This window comes from Symphalangus syndactylus, chromosome 24, assembly GCF_028878055.3.
Source record: "Symphalangus syndactylus isolate Jambi chromosome 24, NHGRI_mSymSyn1-v2.1_pri, whole genome shotgun sequence".
NCBI classification, from domain to species: domain Eukaryota; kingdom Metazoa; phylum Chordata; class Mammalia; order Primates; family Hylobatidae; genus Symphalangus; species Symphalangus syndactylus.
Window position 1 is genome coordinate 13,987,141 of NC_072446.2, and position 19,163 is coordinate 14,006,303.

Sequence of the window (19,163 nt, forward strand, 5' to 3'; positions counted from 1 at the left end):
CGGAACAGAACCACTTGCAAGCTGATGGTGGGGGGATTGTAAACCCCCAAACACCACCTCTTTTAAGGTATTTCTGTTTAAAATCAATGTGCTGCTTCCAGACTGAAATCCAAAGCAGAAGAAAGTGTACAAACAGCTGCCTAACAAGGCGGAAGGCTCAAAGCAAAACAAAACAAAACAAAGGCAAATCCAACATGCAGGATATTTTGGCCAAAAAATAAGATTTCTTTTTTCGTGTCCCTCCCCTGCTACCCATAGCCTTGCATGTAACAGTTCCTTAGAGACTAGGAAATTAACCCAAAAGATGAAATTAAGGAATTAGTGGTTTATTAAGGCATTCACATGATTAAATTTGACTGTAGATGAGAATATTTATATGTATATGTAAAATTCATCCATCCAAGTGTTAGCAGGAGTTGTCCCTGGGTAGAGGGACGATGCATGACTTTTATTTTTCTTCTTTCCACTTTGTATTTTCCAAATAGCGTATTAGGACCGCTGTTAATTTTACAATGATAGAGAAATAATAAACTTAGTGCTTTTAAAATCCTATATGAGGAGCATATTGATTTTTATAATGGGGGCTAACAATAAACTTTATAACTTATATAATTTGAAGCCACACATGTTCCCTAACTTTTCTTTTTCCCCCCTTTGACAAAAGCCTCTCAAAACAAGGAACCTGTCACAATAGCTTTTGCCTTTTCTTGCGACCCAGCTGGTGGATGGGGGCAGGGGGCCGATGGGTATGGAAAGGTGAGACCCTGCTCCAAGCAGCTCTTCTGCACACACGAGCAGACATCAGAGAATGGGGACCGAACCACGCTCTTCTGCAAGCCCTGATGGGTCTACATCACTCCAGACTGTCAGTGCCGCGGCCAGAGGGACTTGAGTGTCTGGGTGACACCCAACCACCATTTCGGCCATCCCCCTGCCCCTTGCTGTGCCTCAGTCTCTCCATAGTCTCTTTTGCTTATCATACTTTTTGGACCGCAGACACAGAAAGTTGCATTTAACGTGACTGAGTTCATGGCATGCTAACAACCTTGGTCTATGTTGGGACTCTCATCTGTCTTATTTTCTTATTGTATACATTTTTCCCTTTGCCCCCCTCCCATCTCCACTCCCATTTCCTTCCTTCCTCCTCCTGAAAGACATCCCCTGGAGTATGTCTGATGGATTGCCTTAGATACACACACGTGAAATGCATGCAACACTTGCATGCAGGTTTGTGTTCTGGGCTTACATGAGTGTGCTCTTCTGCTCAGGAGACGATGTGCTTTCCGGATCTGTCTATGTCATCGCCTATCTCATTGCTCTGACAGCCGTGGATCCCTTTTTGCGGTCTTCACATTTGATAGACACTTAGAGGCCACCACTTCCCACTCCATGAAGAGCACTATGGTGACCCTGAGATGACACAGGGGAGGAGGAGGCTCAGAGACTGGCCTCTCTGCCTCCCTTCCCTGTCCTCTCCTCTCTAGGTGGCTCCCAAGAGGCCATTTGAAAATGAGTGGACCTGGTCTGCAGAGGCCTCCCAGCTCCAACACCCTGCAGTGCTGAGCCCAACATGGGGTCTTGGGTGATGTGAGCCACTCATCCACAAACCTACCCAGTCCCCTCGGAAATAATGGTGACATCTGCCCTCTTACCAAGGACCTGCAGCCCACCAGGCCCCATGCTGAGGGCTTTACTTGTGTCATCTCATTGCATTCTCCCCAAAACCTGAGGATTCTCCCTTTGCAGATGAGCAACACAAAGCTCAGAAGGCTGTGCCCAAAGGCCCAAAGTCATGTACGTTGTGAAGGGCAGCACCAAGACATGAGCCCCATTAGACGCCCAAAGCCTTCCTTCTGCCATGAGCGGGGCAGCCTCTCCTCCATCCTGCATCAACAGAAGCCCTCGCTTAGGCTGAATTTTCTTGCCTCCCAAGTAAAATGAACCAAGCCAGCCTATTCTTTCTACAGACTGTCTGCAAGCCCTGGTGGGTCTACATAGCATCAAACAGTCAGCTCCACAACCAGAGGGACCTGACTGTCTGGGTGTTGTGTTGATGAAGCTATTGGTGCCAGACCCAGCTGCTCAGCTGCCATTCCACAGCCTGCTATGAGTGGCCCTGGCATCAATGAGGGGTTTGAGCTGGGCTGGGGACCCAGAAATTTAACAAAAACAAATCCCCAAACCTCCCAGGCAGAGAAGGCTGGCCACATAAGAGCAGGCATTTGCTCTTCGCTTGACACACCTGCCTGTCACGCTGGTGCTATGGCAGTTCACAGGAAGAACACAAGGCCCTGCCTTTGTGGGAAAGCACCTCTTAAGTGCAGGGATTAAGATGTGTCTCCACAGCTTGAGTTAACACATTAATGAATTGTTACTAATAAATTAACAAACCATTTGGTGTGAGCACCACCCAGAGCAACAATTATGGCAACTGGAGTGTTAATCATCCACCCACCCATACACCCACTCTCTCACACACCCATCCACTCATTAGCCCACCCATCTACCCATCCATCACCTATCCATGCACTCACCCATTCACCTATCCATCCACCCACCCACCTGCCTATCCACCCTCCCACCTATCCACCAACCCACCTATCCATCTTCCCACCTATCCACCTACACACCTATCCACCCTCCCATTTATCCACCCACCCATACACTCACCCTCTCACACACCCATCCACTCATTAGCCCACCCACCTACCCATCCATCACCTATCTATCCACTCACCCATTCACCTATCCATCCACCCACCCACCCACCTGCCTATCCACCCACCCACCTATCCACCCTCCCACCTATCCACCCACCCATCCACCTTCCCACCTATCCACCCACACACCTATCCACCCTCCCATATATCCACCCACCCACCCACCCATACACTCACCCTCTCACACACCCATCCACTCATTAGCTCACCCACCTACCCATCCATCACCTATCTATCCACTCACCCATTCACCTATCCATCCACCCACCCACCCGCCTATCCACCCACCCACCTATCCACCCTCCCACCTATCCACCCACCCACTTATCCACCCTCCCACCTATCCACCCACCCACTTATCCACCCTCACACCTATCCACCAACACACCTATCCACCCTCCCGTCTATCCACCCCCCCACATATCCACCCACCCACCCACCCACCCATACACTCACCCATTCACACACCAACCCATTAGCTCACCCACCTACCCATCCGTCACCTATCCATCCACTCACCCATTCATCTATCCAACCACCCACCCAACCATCCATCCACCCACTCACTCACTCACTCCTTCATCCACCTATCCATTCACTCACTCATTAACCCACCCACCTATCCACCCACCTACCCACTCACTCATCCACCCATCTACCCACCCATCCACCCACCCACCCATTTGCTCACCCATTCACTCAACCTTCCACCCATTAACTCACCCAGCTACCCACCCATTCATCCATCTATCCATTTATCCACCCACTCATCCACCAACTCATCCACCCACTGACCCATCCACCCATTCATCCACCCATCCACCCACTCATCCACTCATCCATCCATCTATCCATCCATCCACCCATCCATCTCACTCCCATCCACCTACCCATCCTCCTACCCTTCCATTCACCCACTCATCCATCCATCTATCCATCCACCCACCCATTCACCCATCCATCCATCTATCCATCCACCCCCCAACTCATCCACCCATTAACCCATTCACCCACTTACCACCCATCCACTCATCCACTCACCCATCCATGCATCCATCCACCCACCTATCCACCCATCCACCCATTCATCTATTCATCCATCCATCCATCCATCCATCCATCCATCCATCCATCCATCTTGCTCTCCATCCACCTATCCATCTATTCACCCATTCATCCATCCATCCACCCACCCACCCATCCACCCATTAGCCCATCCACCCATCCACTCGCCCACTCACATCTATCCACCTACGCACCAACCCATCCATTTATCCACCTACCCACTCACCCACCCACTCATCCATTCATCTACCGAATTTGTACATTCATTCAAAATATATTCACTTAACATTTATGTGCCAGGTGCTAGGTTAAGCCCTCCAATGCCATCATCCCCCAGCCCCCACCATACACACAATAGCCAGATAGAGCAAGAATACCTATACAGGTTTAAGGGCCGGAGGGTGAGTTGCCAGACGGCCCAAGGTATTTCCACAACCTGCCTTCCCAGAGGCAGGTGAACAAGATGCCATTCAAGACCTAGGGAGTTTAGGTTCAGGCTGAGGAGCCAGTCTTTCCAGCCCAGACCAGGTTTCCATCAAGGCTCCATTGCACACCAGCTGTGTGACCTTCAACTTCTCACCATGTGGTTTCAGGGCCTGAGAAGACTGGATCCTGCACCCAATGCTCAATTCCTGGACATGGTCTTCTAATTCCTAGAGGGTGGCACAGCTTCATCCTATTTTACAGAGGAAGAAACAGATGCAGAGGGAATTGCAGGGCCGGGACTGGGGGGAGGCACCCAGGGCTCAAACTATGAGAAGGCATTCACCTAGAGGGGCTATCTGCACCTATGCCCACCCAAGAGTGAGTGCCCATTACATGGCGATCCCTGGGAACAAGTTTGCCTCTCCCTAGCACGGGCCTTGGTGAGTGGCTAAGTGGTAGCATTATGATTTGAAGTCAGGTCTTCTGATAAACCCAGTGCTCATTCTGTGATAGTTCATTTGTTCTCTCATTCATTCACTCAGCAAACATGTAGCGAGCCCCTACTATGCACAAGGCATGTGCTAGGCTCAGGGGTGCACCAGACACTTCTGAAGGACAGAGACTTGGTTTCCCTGCCTCAGTTTCTTCATCTGTAACATGCAGGTTGTTGTAAGGATCTGGTCGACTCTGGGCTCACTCAGGAGGCAGGAATGGTCACCAAGAGGGGCCCAGCCCACCCCGGTCTGTCCCCTGCTTCATCCAGAGCTGCCCCCGCCTACCTTTCTTGGCCCAGGAGGCCGCCTGGATGTTTATTTGGTTATTAGATAACCAGGCCTGGGCACCATTTCTTTGATCAGATACCCCTGATAACAAGCAGAGGAAACAGACCATTTTATAGCAAGATTTTGTGGGGTGATCTTATCATCCCATGGTGTTTTTAACAGGGACAAGGATGAAGAGGTAGGTGTTTGGAGGGGAGGGGGAAGGAAGAGAGGCTCTGCTCTGCAATACTTTCCTCCTGATTCCCCCTGGACTTCGATTCTGGGGGAAGGGGTGGTGTGGGAGATAAACATGGAGCAAGAAGACTGGCTCCCACTCACGGACATCTGACTCAAGGCTGCTTCCCTCACACCCAGCAAGACCCCCTGAATCCTCCCAAAACCTCATCCCCAGCAGCTCTGACCACCCAGGGCGGGCCCCTGCAGTTAACAGCCCAGGAAAGCCCAGCTACGGAGGCCAAGATGCGATAATGCTCACAGACGTAACTCACGGCCAACACAGAGCTGAGGCTTCTCCCCAAAACAGCCTTGTGATTGCTGCCATTTCAAAAGCTCTCAAGCGATTCCTTGGTAAGAAAGAGGTCAGGAACCAAGCGTATATCACCCTTCCTTGAGCAAAATGCAAGATCTGGACAACATAACTTTTTTCTTTTTTTGATTAAAAATAAATATATGTTTGAAGGTAATAAATGAGTTTTAACTTCGGTTCCTTCTTTTGATCTTGTTTGAGCTCCTTGTGAGTTGAAGACAGCCTTGTTCAAACACTATTTGTCCATTTTCTTTGCTTTTTTCTATTTGTGGGGTAAAATCTGTGTTACCTCAACAGGGTCAGCTCACCTGCATTGTGCTTCTGTTTCCTCACCTGGAAAGTGAGGAACACTGGCCCCGTCAGCCTCCAGTGCCCTTTATAGCTGCCTACATCCTCCCAAGTGTCGCCTCATCGCAAGGGTGAGGATGCAGCAGCCGCAGGGCCCACCTGTAACTCTCAGCTTCAACAACTGGGGTTTAGCTAGGATCTAGAAAAAGCACTTTTTTTTTTTTTTTTCGAGACAAGGTCTTGCTCTGTCACACAGGCTGGAGTGCAGTGGCACAATCATAGCTCACTGCAGCCTCGACCACCCAGGCTCAAGAGTTCCTCCCACCTCAGCCTCCCGAGTAGCTGGGACCACAGGCATGTGCCACTACACCTGGAGAATTTTTGTATTTTTTGTAGAGATGGTGTTTTGCCATGTTGCCCAGGCTGGAGAGAAAAAGTACTTTGGAGTCATGTTTCCCCCATTATTCACACACGTCTTTGAAAAGAAGCCGTTATTATAAGACAGGCCTTTTCTTTTGGGGTCCTCCGATTTGGAAAGGAGCAGACAACCCAGTGAGACAGGACGTGTCCTGGAGACACAGCATGGTGGCTGGAAGCAGGGATCCGGGAGTTCTGCCACCTTCCAGCTGCCTGGCCTCAGGACAGTGGCCCAAACTCTCTGAACTCAGTTGCCCCAGTTTGTAAAATGGCCTGACCATAATTCCCACTTCTTGTCAATTTGTTCAGATATAAAGTACATGCATATAAAGTACTCAATCCACCTAGCACCTGGCCCATGCCACAGTCTCAAGAATTATCAGCAAATCCTCTCATTTTTAAATAAGCCAATACAACTATTAATACACAAGCACCATACTTTGTGGAAAAGTTCGTGCCTCTAACAGCAGTACAATAAGTTCTGAAAATACTGAATTACGACCCTACGTAGGACATCAATGTAACACCCACTCTCCCCACAAAAAGCTACTAATGCTTGAACCCCCATCAGCCACCTGGGACTTTGAAATACCCACATCCAGAAAACCCAGAGACGGAAGTCTCAAATGATTATGGCCAGAATAGCATATAGTTTTAATTTTTTTTTTTTTTGAGATGGAGTTTCACTGTTGTCACACAGGCTGGAGTGCAATGGCACGATCTCGGCTCATTGCAACCTCCGCCTCACAGGTTCAAGTGATTCTCCTGCCTCAGCCTCTGGAGTAGCTAGGATTACAGACGCCCGCCACCATGTCCAGCTAATTTTTGTATTTTTAGTAGAGCCGGGGTTTCACCATGTTGGCCAGGCTGCTCTTGAACTCCTGACCTCAGGTGATCCACCCGCCTGGCTCTCCCAAAGAGCTGGGATTACAGACATGCACCACGGCGCCCGGCCTTAGCATGTAGTTTTTAAACTACCCATAATTGTAAATTTTGTACATTGAAAGACACATAATTGCCACAAATAATGACAATTATGCAATTACAAATAATCACCCTGCACAACTCTCCTCTTGCCCACAAAGTTATCCCTTTCATGAGAATTTAATATGTGACAATGGCCACTGTCTGCCAGGGAAAGCTCATACTGATTACAGTTTCAGCAAGGCCATCTCGAGTCTCATAGAAACCAGAAAAAAAAAATGTCATTTTCAGGAAGCAAATTGATCGTTTTCCTCACATTTCCATTTGCGTAAGATCATGCTGTGGCCTTGCTCTGGACTTTTTCCTATTCCCTGTTGCCTCTGGAGAGGAAAGCTAAGGACGGCTGGTGGGCCCACGTCAGGGGTCCCTGGGTGGATTGAAGGGCTCTTGTGGCTCCTGGAAGCCTCACCCAAGTTTCTGGTAAGAAATCAAAAGGTGAGGTGGTGTCCCCTGCTCCCATGTGGGATGATCAGCCCACAAAAGTGGGACAAATGAGTCTATAAAATGCTTCAGAGGGGCAGGGGGACTGCTCACTCGTGAGTCCCAGGAAATGGGTCTGGCCCACTTCTCCAAACCTTTCCCCAGGGAGACCGCATCTCTGTCTTCTCTCTCTTCTTCTCTCTTCTCTCTTCTCTCTCTCTCTCTCCCCCTCCCTCCTCCTTCCTGGTTCTCTTTTTTCTGTTGATTTCACTCCCTCCTTCCTTTTCCCTCTCTCTTCCCTCCCCTTTCTCTCTCTTTCTCTGCCTGTTTCCCCTTTCCTCACTTTCATTTCTCTTTCTGTCTCTTTCTTTCTCTCCTTCTTTCAGGTCTCTCTTCTCTCTCTCTTCATCCTCTCTTTTCGCCTCTCTCCCCTCTTACTTTTTTTCCCGTTTTCCTTTCTCTTTCCATCTTCTTCCTCTCCCTCTCTGGGTTCATGGCAACACAAGGAAACCCGCACATCCCCAGCCCGCAGCCTCGCCCCCTCGGTCCCACTGCAGTTACCCGGTGATCCATGCGGGTGGGAACAATCCAGTTAACTTTTCCCATCCGAGTGATTCTCTTTCTCTTCTTCATTCATAAATGCCATAACTCTCCCGGTCCTCCTTTCCAAGGCTCGTGCACTTGATTTCAAGGCTTGCCTGCCACCCAGGGTGCCACCAGAGTCCCAGTGCCCGGGGTGGGGGCCGGAGCGCACCCTTTGGGATCCCCCAGCCTGTCCTCCGCCTCACGGCTGCCTCGCCTCTGAGCTGCCACCCTCAGCTGACTCATCAGATGAGATTTGGGTGGGGGGGAGGGGGCAGGAGGAGGAGTTGGGAGGAGGAGGAAAACCCGCCTGGTCGGCTCCACACTTTGCCTAGATGCGTTTGGGTGTGGTGGGGAGTGGGTGACGGCCTCATTTACTGACAGAGGCCAGGGCTGGCTTCTAGGCGACCGGGTTGGCCACTTTCACTGAGCTTGTGGGTTTGCTGGGATCCAAGTTGACGCGACTTTTCCAGGAGTAGCTGTAAGACCTGAATAGAAACTTCAGGGGTCCCAGGACTGGCGGGGTTTAGAGGAACTCCCCGCCCCACTTGCCCTTCCGGGGAACGGCCTGGCTAGGGGTGCGCTTTGACGCAAGGAGCGCATCGCTCTGGCTTGGCCGGGACCAGAGTTTGGGGGAGGGCTCCTTGCCCACTGCGAAGACTTTGGGGAAGGCGACGGCCAGGGGACGGACATCTGGGAGAGGGCTGGGGGTCTGAATGGCAGGAGCTGCACCAGGGGGCTGTGCGCGCCTCGCCGGGGGCTGTCTCCACCTCTTCTGGAGAGTTGGACCTATGAGTGCGCAGCTCCGCTTACAACTATCAACAGCCGGGAAGGCTGAGCGCGTGTGAGCGCCGACGGGGGCGCAGGACCCTCGCAACTTCTTCGCAGGACCCCAGCCTGGCCGCCGGCGCCAGCAGCCGTCCCAGAGCCCTGTGCCCGCGCCTCCCCTTGAGCACCTTGGCGGCGCCCGGCGGGCGGTCCTGCCAGCCCCGACGGGATGCCCGCAGCCATGCTCCCCTACGCTTGCGTCCTGGTGCTTTTGGGAGGTAGGTGCCACCCTCCCCCACCCGGCAAACTGGCTGAGTTCGGAAGGGAGGGAGCTCGCCGTCTAATGTCCCCTAAGGGCCCTTGGGAACTACGGCCTGGGCCGGCGCACGCGGCTGCTATGCTGCGCCCTGCGCGCCCTTCTCCAGTCTCACCTGGCCGGCACCGGCGCGCCTCCAGGAGCTTCCTGGGCCCTGCGGGAAGGAGTCACGTCACTGCGCAATATGAGCGCCCCTGCACACTCTGCGCCAGTCGGGGCCTGGCCTGTAGGTACCCAGAGCTGCCCTTTGTGCCGGGCCCAGTGGGAACGGGGCCTCCAAGAAGATGCAGGAGGATCCCAGGCCCACTGAGACCCCCATGGTGCGGGACAAGCCCGGCTCCTCAGACCAAGGTTACTGGGGTTGTTTTCGTGCACAGAATCCTGACCTGTGCGGGGTCGGGGCTTCGTCCTGCAGCCGGACTCGGGGAGAAGCTAGGGAGCGCGCAGTGACCCCAGGCTCGAGTTGTGCCCAGCAGGCCTGACAAAGGGGACCAAGGGGTTTCAGGAACCCCTGGTAGAGTAGGCAATGCCTTCTCCAGGACTAAGGGGTTCCCTGGTGGCTCTTTGTGGGGGTGGGGAGTAGGGTAGACAAAACTGTACAAAGGCCAGCTGACTGGAGTGTGCCATCACAGGGGCCCAGTCACCACTGACAAAAATGACAGTAACCACAGTTGACGTGTGCCCAGCTGGGGGCTCATCCCCAAGCACCCTCACATTATGAAGGGCTAAGAATTCTGGCCCTAGAGTTAGACCACCTGGCTGGGAAGCCCAGATCAACATCGTATCAACCCGTCTGGCTTTGGGTAAGCATGGCCATCGGCTCTCTCAGCCTTGACTTTCTTTCCTGTCAAATGGGCTCACAAAATCCCCTCCTCCGTCTGGGATGATTGTGAAGATTACGAGACCGTGTGCAGGAGGAGCACTCCACTTGCTGCCTGCACTGAGCTCCTGTTCAGGGAATGGCAGCCGAGAACCCCGGGGTGAACAGGGGCTGCGCGGTCCCACAGAGCACGCTCTGCTCCATGTATAGGCGAGGAGCAAAGTCTAAGTCACTTCGAGGAGCTCTTCAATCACAGTCTTTTCTTCCCAGCCCCCAAATTTCTAAGCAAGCTGTTTTGAGAAGAACTGGCAGGGGTCTGAAGGAGGGTCAAGGAAGGGTGCCTCCGCAGCTTGAAGAGTTGCAGATGCACCTGTCGAAAGGGACATTCATCCAGGGGCCGCTTCCCCTGCCAGTCTGGGAGCGAGAGGTCACACAGCTGTCCTTGGCCACAGAGTTAGTTGATCATCAGCGTGAAAATAGACCACCTCAGCCCTGCTGGTTCTTTAGAAAGGGCAGGAAAATGCGAACTGGAAAGGGTGACAAGGGAGCCAGCTGTGGAAGCGCACCTCTGCTGGGTGCTGAGACAGGGAGGACAGGATGGGGAAACCGGGTGTCCATCTGCTCTCATCCGCCTCCTCCAGGCCGTTGCACCCAGTGGGAATGGAACAGTCTAGAGTGGTGGGACACATGCCCCAGGAACCTGCAGTCTCAGTCACAGCACAGGGCTGTTGTCTTTGGCAGGCTGGAGCTTCCCGTCATGCCAATGAAATCACTGTGAGTGTAGAGCCGTAGCTGGCTCTTGGGGAGTGTTGCTGCCCAGCTCCTCGGTGACCTTTCACCACAGCAAGTCAGACAGATTCAACAGCAGAGAAGCCAAGAGTGCCCGGGGGGGCTGACGAGAGAAGGGGGCCGCCTGCCCTCAATTCAGACACAGCCACCAGAAAGGGGGAGGATGCCATTCAGCCTGCCACTGCAGCTCCCAGCTCTACACCGGGCACTATTTTCCACTGAACCCTTCTTTGAAAAGCTCTTTTCACCACTGGCTACATCACCAGGCGATGAGATCCTTTTGCTTTAGTAAAAGGAAACAGGACCCAGTTAATCCTTCAGCTACTTACATAATTTAGGTGCCTGAACTTCATGTCTCCAGGTTCCAGAAACTGTATATATAATGGCACACCAGCCACCCAACCAAGGGAATTCAGATTGAGTACACACACGTTAGGGGTTCTTAACCTCGCTGCTATTGACATTTGGCACCAGATGACTCTTCGTTGGGGATGAGGGGCCCGTCCTGTCCATTTTGGGGTGCTTAGCAGCATCCCTGCCCTCTTCCTATAGATGCCAGTAGCACCTCCTCCTAGTTATGATAACTGAAAATGTCTCCAGATATGACCACATGTCTCCAGGGGGTAAAGTGGCCCCCGGTTGAGAATCACTGGTATGAACAGATCAAACCCAACAGGCAGTTTTCAGATGAATCTGTCAAAATCACTGGGTTAGACAGATTTTGTTATTGTTGCTCTGAACGATCAGGAAGTCAAAGGCACAGTGGGGCCCCAAGAGAAACAACATAGCTTAGGTAGTTTCTAATTTGGACGTTGATTTTTCCCATTTGGTCTCCCTCCCTCTTGTATCTGAACATGTCCGCATGGCGGCCGCAGAAGCCAGGCTGTCGTATGGGTAGTCACCCACTGCAGCGAACCTTCCTTCAAACACTGTCAGGCCAGATGTGTCTGGTGCCAGTTCTCCAGCTGCCAGTGTTGGTTCACTCCACAGCAATTTCTGGCTTTTAAAAATCTCATTACTCAACAATTTATGCTGGGGGTGGGGGGAATGAGAAACCATCGCTGCTGCTTTTTTTTCGCACTTGTATTTTTTTTTCTAACTTCAGCTCTGCTTTTATCTCTCGCCATATACTTTGCGATGGCAAGTTATCATTTAGAGTCAGATTAACTAGGTCAAAAATCACAGGCTATTCCATAATAAATTAGTTGTTGATGTGGAGCTCTGCTTTGAAACCCAGAATAAAAACTAAGAAGAAAATTACTTAAATACACTCATCCAAAAATCTAATGTGATAGAGACCTGTAATCGTATTAGTTATTCAAAACAAACAAACAAAATTTATCAGTGGAGACTTCCTCTTGCTGCTGTGTGATGTGCTCCTCAAAGAGGAATCTTTGTGGCCAGCTGTGCCACTTATCTTCTGACCAAGGCTGTAATCTCAAAATTCAAAACAACCAGCTCCAGGCAAATACAGCAGCTTCCTTGATTTCAAAACCATCTGGATGGCAAAGCAGTTAGAAGCTACATGTGAAGAAATATTTTTGCAATGTATTGGAAGTTAGCTATGCTAATGAAAGCTTAAAGCCAGAATGAGCCCCTGATAAAACTTCCAAGATACAGTGATTCACTGCCAAAACCAGCCTGGAAAATGAAGATCAATAGCCCAATGCAAAGGGAAGGAGAAGCCATTAAAATTGGTTTGAGCTTGAGGGCAGCTAAGCTGAGTTGGGGGGCTCTTGAGAAGGAAGGGAATTCTGAAGTTGGCACAGAGGGTGGTTTTGGAATTAGGCAGACCTGGTTCCCACCCTGCCTTTGTTACCTTCCTGTTCTGTCACCTGGACCCACACAGCTTCCCTGGGCATGTGGCCCAATCAGTGTGTTGGGAATGGTGATAGCTGTGACCTCAGGGAGTGCTGGAAGTTTTCAACGAGATGGTATATGGCCAGCACTTAGCACTGAGAACCTGGTGAACCCTCTGTGCTGTCTCTGCAGGGAGTCAGATGCTGCTCTAAAGTCCCCAGACCTGGGGAAGAAAGTGTCAGGGCCCCTGCTCTCAGGAACTTGCCATTTCAGCTTGAGCGTGGACATGTCACTTAGCATCTGTCTCCTTGTGGCAGGTGCTGTATTTTCTTCCCCATGAGAACACCTTGACTATTAAAATGATACCAACAGCAACAAAATTCATAATTGTTTGGGTTTAACCCTGACACCATGCAGGGCCAGGCTCCACCCTTCTTGCTGCTGTCTCCTGTCATTCTGCCCCAGCCCTGCTGCCAGTGCTACCGTCATCAATTTCCTTATCTGCAGAATGGGGATGATGACAGCGCTCACTGCTGGAGTAGGGTGAGCTTGCTAAAAGGAAGAATTGGGCCAGGCATGGTGGCTCACGCCTTTAATCCCAGCACTTTGGGAGGCCAAAGTAGGCAGATCACCTGAGGTCAGGAGTTCAAGACCAGCCTGACCAACATGGTGAAACCCTGTCTCTACTAAAAATAAAAAATTAGCTGGGTGTGGTGCCAGGCACCTGTAATCCCAGCTACTTGGGAGGCTGAGGCAGGAGAATTGCTTGAACCCGGGAGGTGGAGGTTGCAGTGGGCCAAGATTGCACCACTGCACTCCAGCCTGGGCAACAGAGCGAGACAAAAAAAAAAAAAAGGAAGAATTGTCTAGCAGAGAGGCACTGACAGAGTCTCAATTCAGTGGACGTGTATTGCATGCCCTCCTGTGTATGTGCCACTCACTGGTGTGAGGTGCGGAAGACAGAAGGACCAATCAGACAGCTCCCCACCTTCATGGAAAACAGGGCAACTAAATCTTAAATGAGCAACTAATTACAAGACTGATGAGCACTTTACCAAGCAGTTTTAGGGGTATCTAGCCCAGGCTGGGAGGTTCAAGAAGGCCTCCCTAGAAAGGTGATATGTAACCTGGAACTTGAAAAAAGGGGAGGGGCTAACTGAATGAGGAGGAGCCAGAACAGACAGAATTCCTGGCGGAAGGACTAGTATGTGCAAAGCTTAGATGCAAAAGAAAAGAGAGTGAGGGACCAAGGGGTGGACAGTGGACAGTGGACAAGGTCAGGGGTTGGCAGGGGCTGGTTTCTAGAGGGTTGTGGGGCCTCAGAAAAGAGTTGGACTTTATATTAAGAGCAATGGAGTGTTCACTGAAGGATGTAAAGCAGGGTAAGAATAAGATGCCTCTAGAAGTAGTGAATTCCCCATCACTGGAGGCATCCAAGAATCTAGCTGGATGATGCGAGTAGCACTGGCTAGGACTTGGCCCGGATTTGCTTCCAGCCCTGAAAGTCTCTAACCGTAAGCCAGCACATGTGCTATCAACGGCTGTTTTGATCCCTCACTTCTCCCTGCCCCCATTCAGAGCCTGGTAATAAAGACAGTGACAGTGATGGGCTGTACTTACTGAGCGCCCTCTGTGTCCACCAGGACCCAGGCTCAGCTCCTGACTTTACAGCAGCATTTGAGGTGAGTTGTTAGTCTCGTCTTACAGCACTCTTGGAAGGTGGAGGTTTTCACTCCTGTTTGACAGATGAAGAAACTGAGGCCCAGAGAAGTAGGTGACTTGCCCAAGAAGAGCTAGGCAAGGGTATAGCTAAGACTCATTTGCAAACTGGAAACTTTGACAGGCAAAGCTAGAGGTACCGTCTGTGCCCATTGATATCATAGTGTTGTCTTCAGTTTCATCATCAGGGAAACGAGAAGAATTTTAGTACCCCTGAGTAAAGTCCAATCCAAAGGCCCTGACGTGGCCCACAGCACCCTGCCCGCCCTGGTCCTGCCTGCTTCCTCACTCAGCACCAACTACCTGGGCAGCTCCTGGCTTGGCTTCCACATAGGCAGCACAACTCCCTCGGGGCCTTCACGCCCTCTTCCCTCTGCCTGGAACATTCTTCTGGCTCCTTCTTCCACTCAGGTATCTACTCAGATGTTACCTTCTCTGAGAGGCCCTCCCAGAAGGCTAAAGGAAGGCTAAAATTGACTCACTGACTACACACACACACACACACGCATGCACGCACATGCACACACACGGTGTGCACACAGACACACATGCACACTCACACGCACACTCATGCACACTCATGCATGTGCACACAGTCCTTCCCAGTACCCCGCTCTGCCTTTCTGCATGGCACCCCTCACTCTCCATACACCGCGGCCTATCATTACCTGTTTCCCTGTTTACAGTCTGTTCCTCACTACAAAGTAGGCTGCACAAGAAGAAGGCCTGGCCTGTTTTATTGACAGTTCTTTCCCCAGTCCCTAGAACAGTGCCTGGCACATAGTAGGTACTCAGTAATCACTCATATATCCAACATAGTATAAACAGCGGCAGACCGGAACCCCAGTCACAGCTGCACTGAAGGGCCCTGCCACCGAGGCCCTCCTCGGCTCCTCCAGGGCCTCCCCAGCCACCTCCCCTCTGCCAGTCCTCTGCTCCGTTGTCCTCATCTCTTCCCCCCACCACCAATGCCAACATCTAATCGAGGATGTCAACCACTTCAGGGGGCATTTTGAGATTTAAAACCCTTGCATGCTGTCAAGATGTAAATCACAGCAGCTGGCATCTCTCTTGATTTATGGACACAGTCTTAGCCATGTTCACTCTCTCTGTGCTCTCCCCTCCCCATGCTCCTTGATCCCCGTGTGACAGTTGTCTCCACACACTTCACAGATAACCTCTCTTTCTTCTTAGGGAGGATAGTGGCTGCTGGGCTGGAAGCACCACCATGAAGCAGTCACTCAGAGCCCACCAGCCTGTCCATCAGCTGCGTTCCTTCCCACCACAACCTCCATATGCACGCATAGGCTGTTTCTTCTGCCTAGAACTCTATTCCCTGCTGCCAGCCTCCCCTTCGCCTGCAGATTTTAGTGGAAATGCCTAGCAGTGGAATTGCCGTGGCGAAGTGTGTTTGCTAAATTCTCCCGCCAGCTTTTTTTCCAAATGAGTTGTACCAGCACCACCCCCATTGGTGACCTAGGACAGCACTCATTTCTTACATCTTCACTAACTCTTGCTATTATTACTTCTTAAAAATCGTGCCAGTGGCAATGCTTGGTAGTTTTGATTTGGATTCCTATAATTATGAGCAAGGAGAATCAAGTATTTGTGTTTTATAGACCTCTCATATTGCTTTTCCAATGAACTGCCTGGTCACATCTTTCTGCTGTCATCATATTAGACGTTCCAACCATTTTTCTTATTGATTTGTAAGTGCTCTTTATATTCAGAAAAGTAGATGTCTCTTGTATATGTTGCAATTTTTTTTCAGCTTGCTGTTTGTTCACCCAAGCTTCCTGAAACAGAAGTTACTGTTTCTCTTCTCTTTCATGTTCACTCCATTGAAACCTGTGCAAAGGGTGCATGGGCTATTAGCAAGTGTGTATATTCCCCAGAGGGGAGAACAGATGGTCAGATATACCTACCATAAATTACCACTTTGTGTGTGTGTTGGGGTGTGTGTGGGGGAGTGTGGGTGCGTGTATGTAGCAGAGGGAGAGGGAAAGGGAGAAGGAGAGGAAGGGAAAGAGTCAGGGAGAGGGGGAAAGACCAACTTACCTCAGAGAAAAAAGACAGCTAGAACACTGTGCTAGCACATTACTTCATTTCATCCTCACAACCTCTGTATGCCATGGACATTATATTACCCCATTTTCACCCTGCTGATAAAGACATACCCAAGACTGGGCTATTTACAAAAGAAAGAGGTTTAATGGACTTAACAGTTCCACATGGCTGGGGAGGCCTCACAATCATGGCAGAAAGCAAGGAGGAGCAAGTCACGTCTTAAAAGGATGGCAGCAGGCAAAGAGAGAGAACTTGTGCAGGGAAACTCCTTTTATTAAAAACTCTCAGATCTCATGAGACTTATTCACTATCTCAAGAACAGCACAGGAAAGACCCGCCCCCGTGATTCAATTACCTCCCACCAGGCTCTTCCCATGACACCTGGGAATTGTGGGAGTTACAATTCAAGATGAAATTTGAGTGGGCACACAGCCAAACCATATCAGATACCAGGCACTCAAGTCATCCAGCCAGCAAGCCCAGCAACCCAGATTTGTGGACCACCAAGCTTCATGCCTCAACTGCCACCCTCCAGTGAAAGTTCAGCTCCAAGTTCATGCAAATACCTCCCTGCCCTGATGCCTTTGAAAGCACCATGAATTAAAGCAAAATCTGGGCACCAGGAGACACACACACTCTGAGGCATCTGAGCTGACTGTTTATATAACATGGCTTAATGGGGAAGATTGCAGTAGGAGACCACAGACATGCTAGCAAGAACAACTTTTTAAAACCCCAATTAAATGTTAATCTGAGAGTTGCTGAAGAGAGAAGGATCCTAATTGTTCATCTGCAAAGACTGCAGAATGGGCTGGGCTCTGGAATTCAATTGCCCAGGCTCACATGCCAGCTGCTCCATTGATTGGCCCACCACTTAATCCCTCCACGCCTCAGTTTCCTCCTTTGCAAAATGATGTTTAACCCATGGGGCTGCTTAAGTAGAAAAGAGTATCCATGTGGGAAGCTCACTGCAGAGCAGACATAGAGCAAGTCCTCAGTAGATGTCACTCATACCATTTATGAAGGTGACAGGACACTGCCCTACAGATTCCAGCCTTTGGACCTGCTACATTTCTTCTTCTGGGTGGCTACAAGGCCATCTTCTCCTTCTGGGATATCAGGAGCTTGGCTGGGGAGAAAGAGACAGAAATGGTGTCTGGATGGGTCAGAGGAAGATGGGGGTATAGAGAAGGGTAAAGAGGTGAGAAGCCCAAATTCCTGCTTCCAGAGGTGCAAGGGGACTCAGGTTGCTTTTGCCTGGGGATGTATCCAAAGGGCCCACTCTGGTGGCTAGGATGGTACTAGGTGTTTCTGGGAAGTGGGGATTTGGGGAGTTTGTGTTTGTTTCCTGGGGCTGTCATAACAAAGTACTATAAAGTGGGGGGCTTAGAACAACAGACATCCAAAATCAAGGTATCAGTGGGGCCATGCTCCCTCTGAAGCCTGTAGGAGGGAATCTTCTTTGCCTCTTCCAGCTTCTGGTATTTGCCAGCAGTCCTTGGCATTCCCTGGCTTTAAACCCATCACTTCAGTTCCTACCTCCATTGCCATGTGGACCTCTTCTCCCTGTGTGTCTCTATCACTGTGTCTCATCTCCTTTTCTAATAAGTACACCAGTCATATTGGATTTAGGGCTCACCCTGCTCCAGTAGGACCTTATTTTAATTAGTTACACCTGCAGTGACCTTATTTCCAAATAAGGTCACAATCTGAGGTACTAGAGTTAGGACTTCAGCATATATTTTGCAGGGTTGCAATTCTTTCCAAAATGCCTAGTGTTGTATCCAAACGGCCCACTCTGGTGGGTGGGATGGCACTAGGTGTTTCTGGGGAATGGAATTTGAGAAGTAATGTGATCATCCAACAGTTGAAAGGTGAGTGGCACAGGGCCAAACCATATCCAGGGTTCCAGAGAGGGAAGGGAGGTCAGGAGGCCAAAATTTAAATACCCACCAATAGGCAATGACTTAAATACATCTTGAGGGAATTATGCATACATAAAAAATTATATATCCAAAAAAAATTGACTGACATGGGAGGATATTTATGACATAATGTTAGAACAAGAAACACAATGAGCCAGGCACAGTGGCCCATGCCTGTAATCCCAGCACTTTGGGAGGCCACAGTGGGAGAATCACTTGAGTTCAGAAGTTCAAGATGAGCCTGGGCAACAAAGGGAAACCCTGTCTCTAAAAAAAATAAAAATAATAATAATTCGTAAAAAATTTAAAAAGAAACACAATATAGTATATTTGATTCTAATTATGTTTTCATAGAGGAGGCATCCTTTTTTAAAATAAAAAAAGAAAATACATGAAATGAGCAGTTATATCTTGGAGGGGGGGATTATGAGAAAATTCTTTCTTTGTCTCTATGTTTTTCTCTGTATTTTCTATAGGATCAGTTCCATCTGAGGCTGGGGGTTCAAGGAAAAGAGCTGGGTTTGCAGCTTCACAGTTTTGTAACCTCCTGAATTTGCTAGGACTTCAGCAAGAGAGGCTGGTTAAAAATGTAATAGAGGTTGAGGTTGGCGAAGTGAAACCTGACCTGGCTGCAGGACTTGGTCCTGGTGTCAGAAGTGGGATCACCTACAGAACTGGGGGTCCTGGGTAGTCCAGATGCTCTTAGGCAGACCGATGTTCCTGGGAATGGATTTGGGGAACATCAGGGC

The 19,163-nt window shown here is 50.2% G+C and overlaps 1 protein-coding gene and 1 long non-coding RNA gene across 2 annotated transcripts in view; one reads left to right on the forward strand and one right to left on the reverse strand.

The window, feature by feature from the left end:
- Positions 1–8,553, reverse strand: part of LOC129474815 (uncharacterized) — a 103,991-nt gene extending 95,438 nt beyond the window's left edge. Inside the window, exons 1-3 of the long non-coding RNA XR_008654646.2 lie at positions 8,190–8,553; positions 4,366–4,461; positions 1,247–1,410 (exon numbers count right to left, since the gene is read on the reverse strand). This is a non-coding gene — a long non-coding RNA (uncharacterized lncRNA). The remainder of the gene's footprint in view (positions 1–1,246; positions 1,411–4,365; positions 4,462–8,189) is intronic.
- Positions 8,533–19,163, forward strand: part of APCDD1L (APC down-regulated 1 like) — a 59,224-nt gene continuing 48,593 nt past the window's right edge. The window contains exon 1 of the mRNA XM_055266577.2: positions 8,533–9,256. Within this exon, the coding sequence (XP_055122552.2) occupies positions 9,208–9,256 (49 nt within the window). The 5' untranslated portion in view covers positions 8,533–9,207. The remainder of the gene's footprint in view (positions 9,257–19,163) is intronic.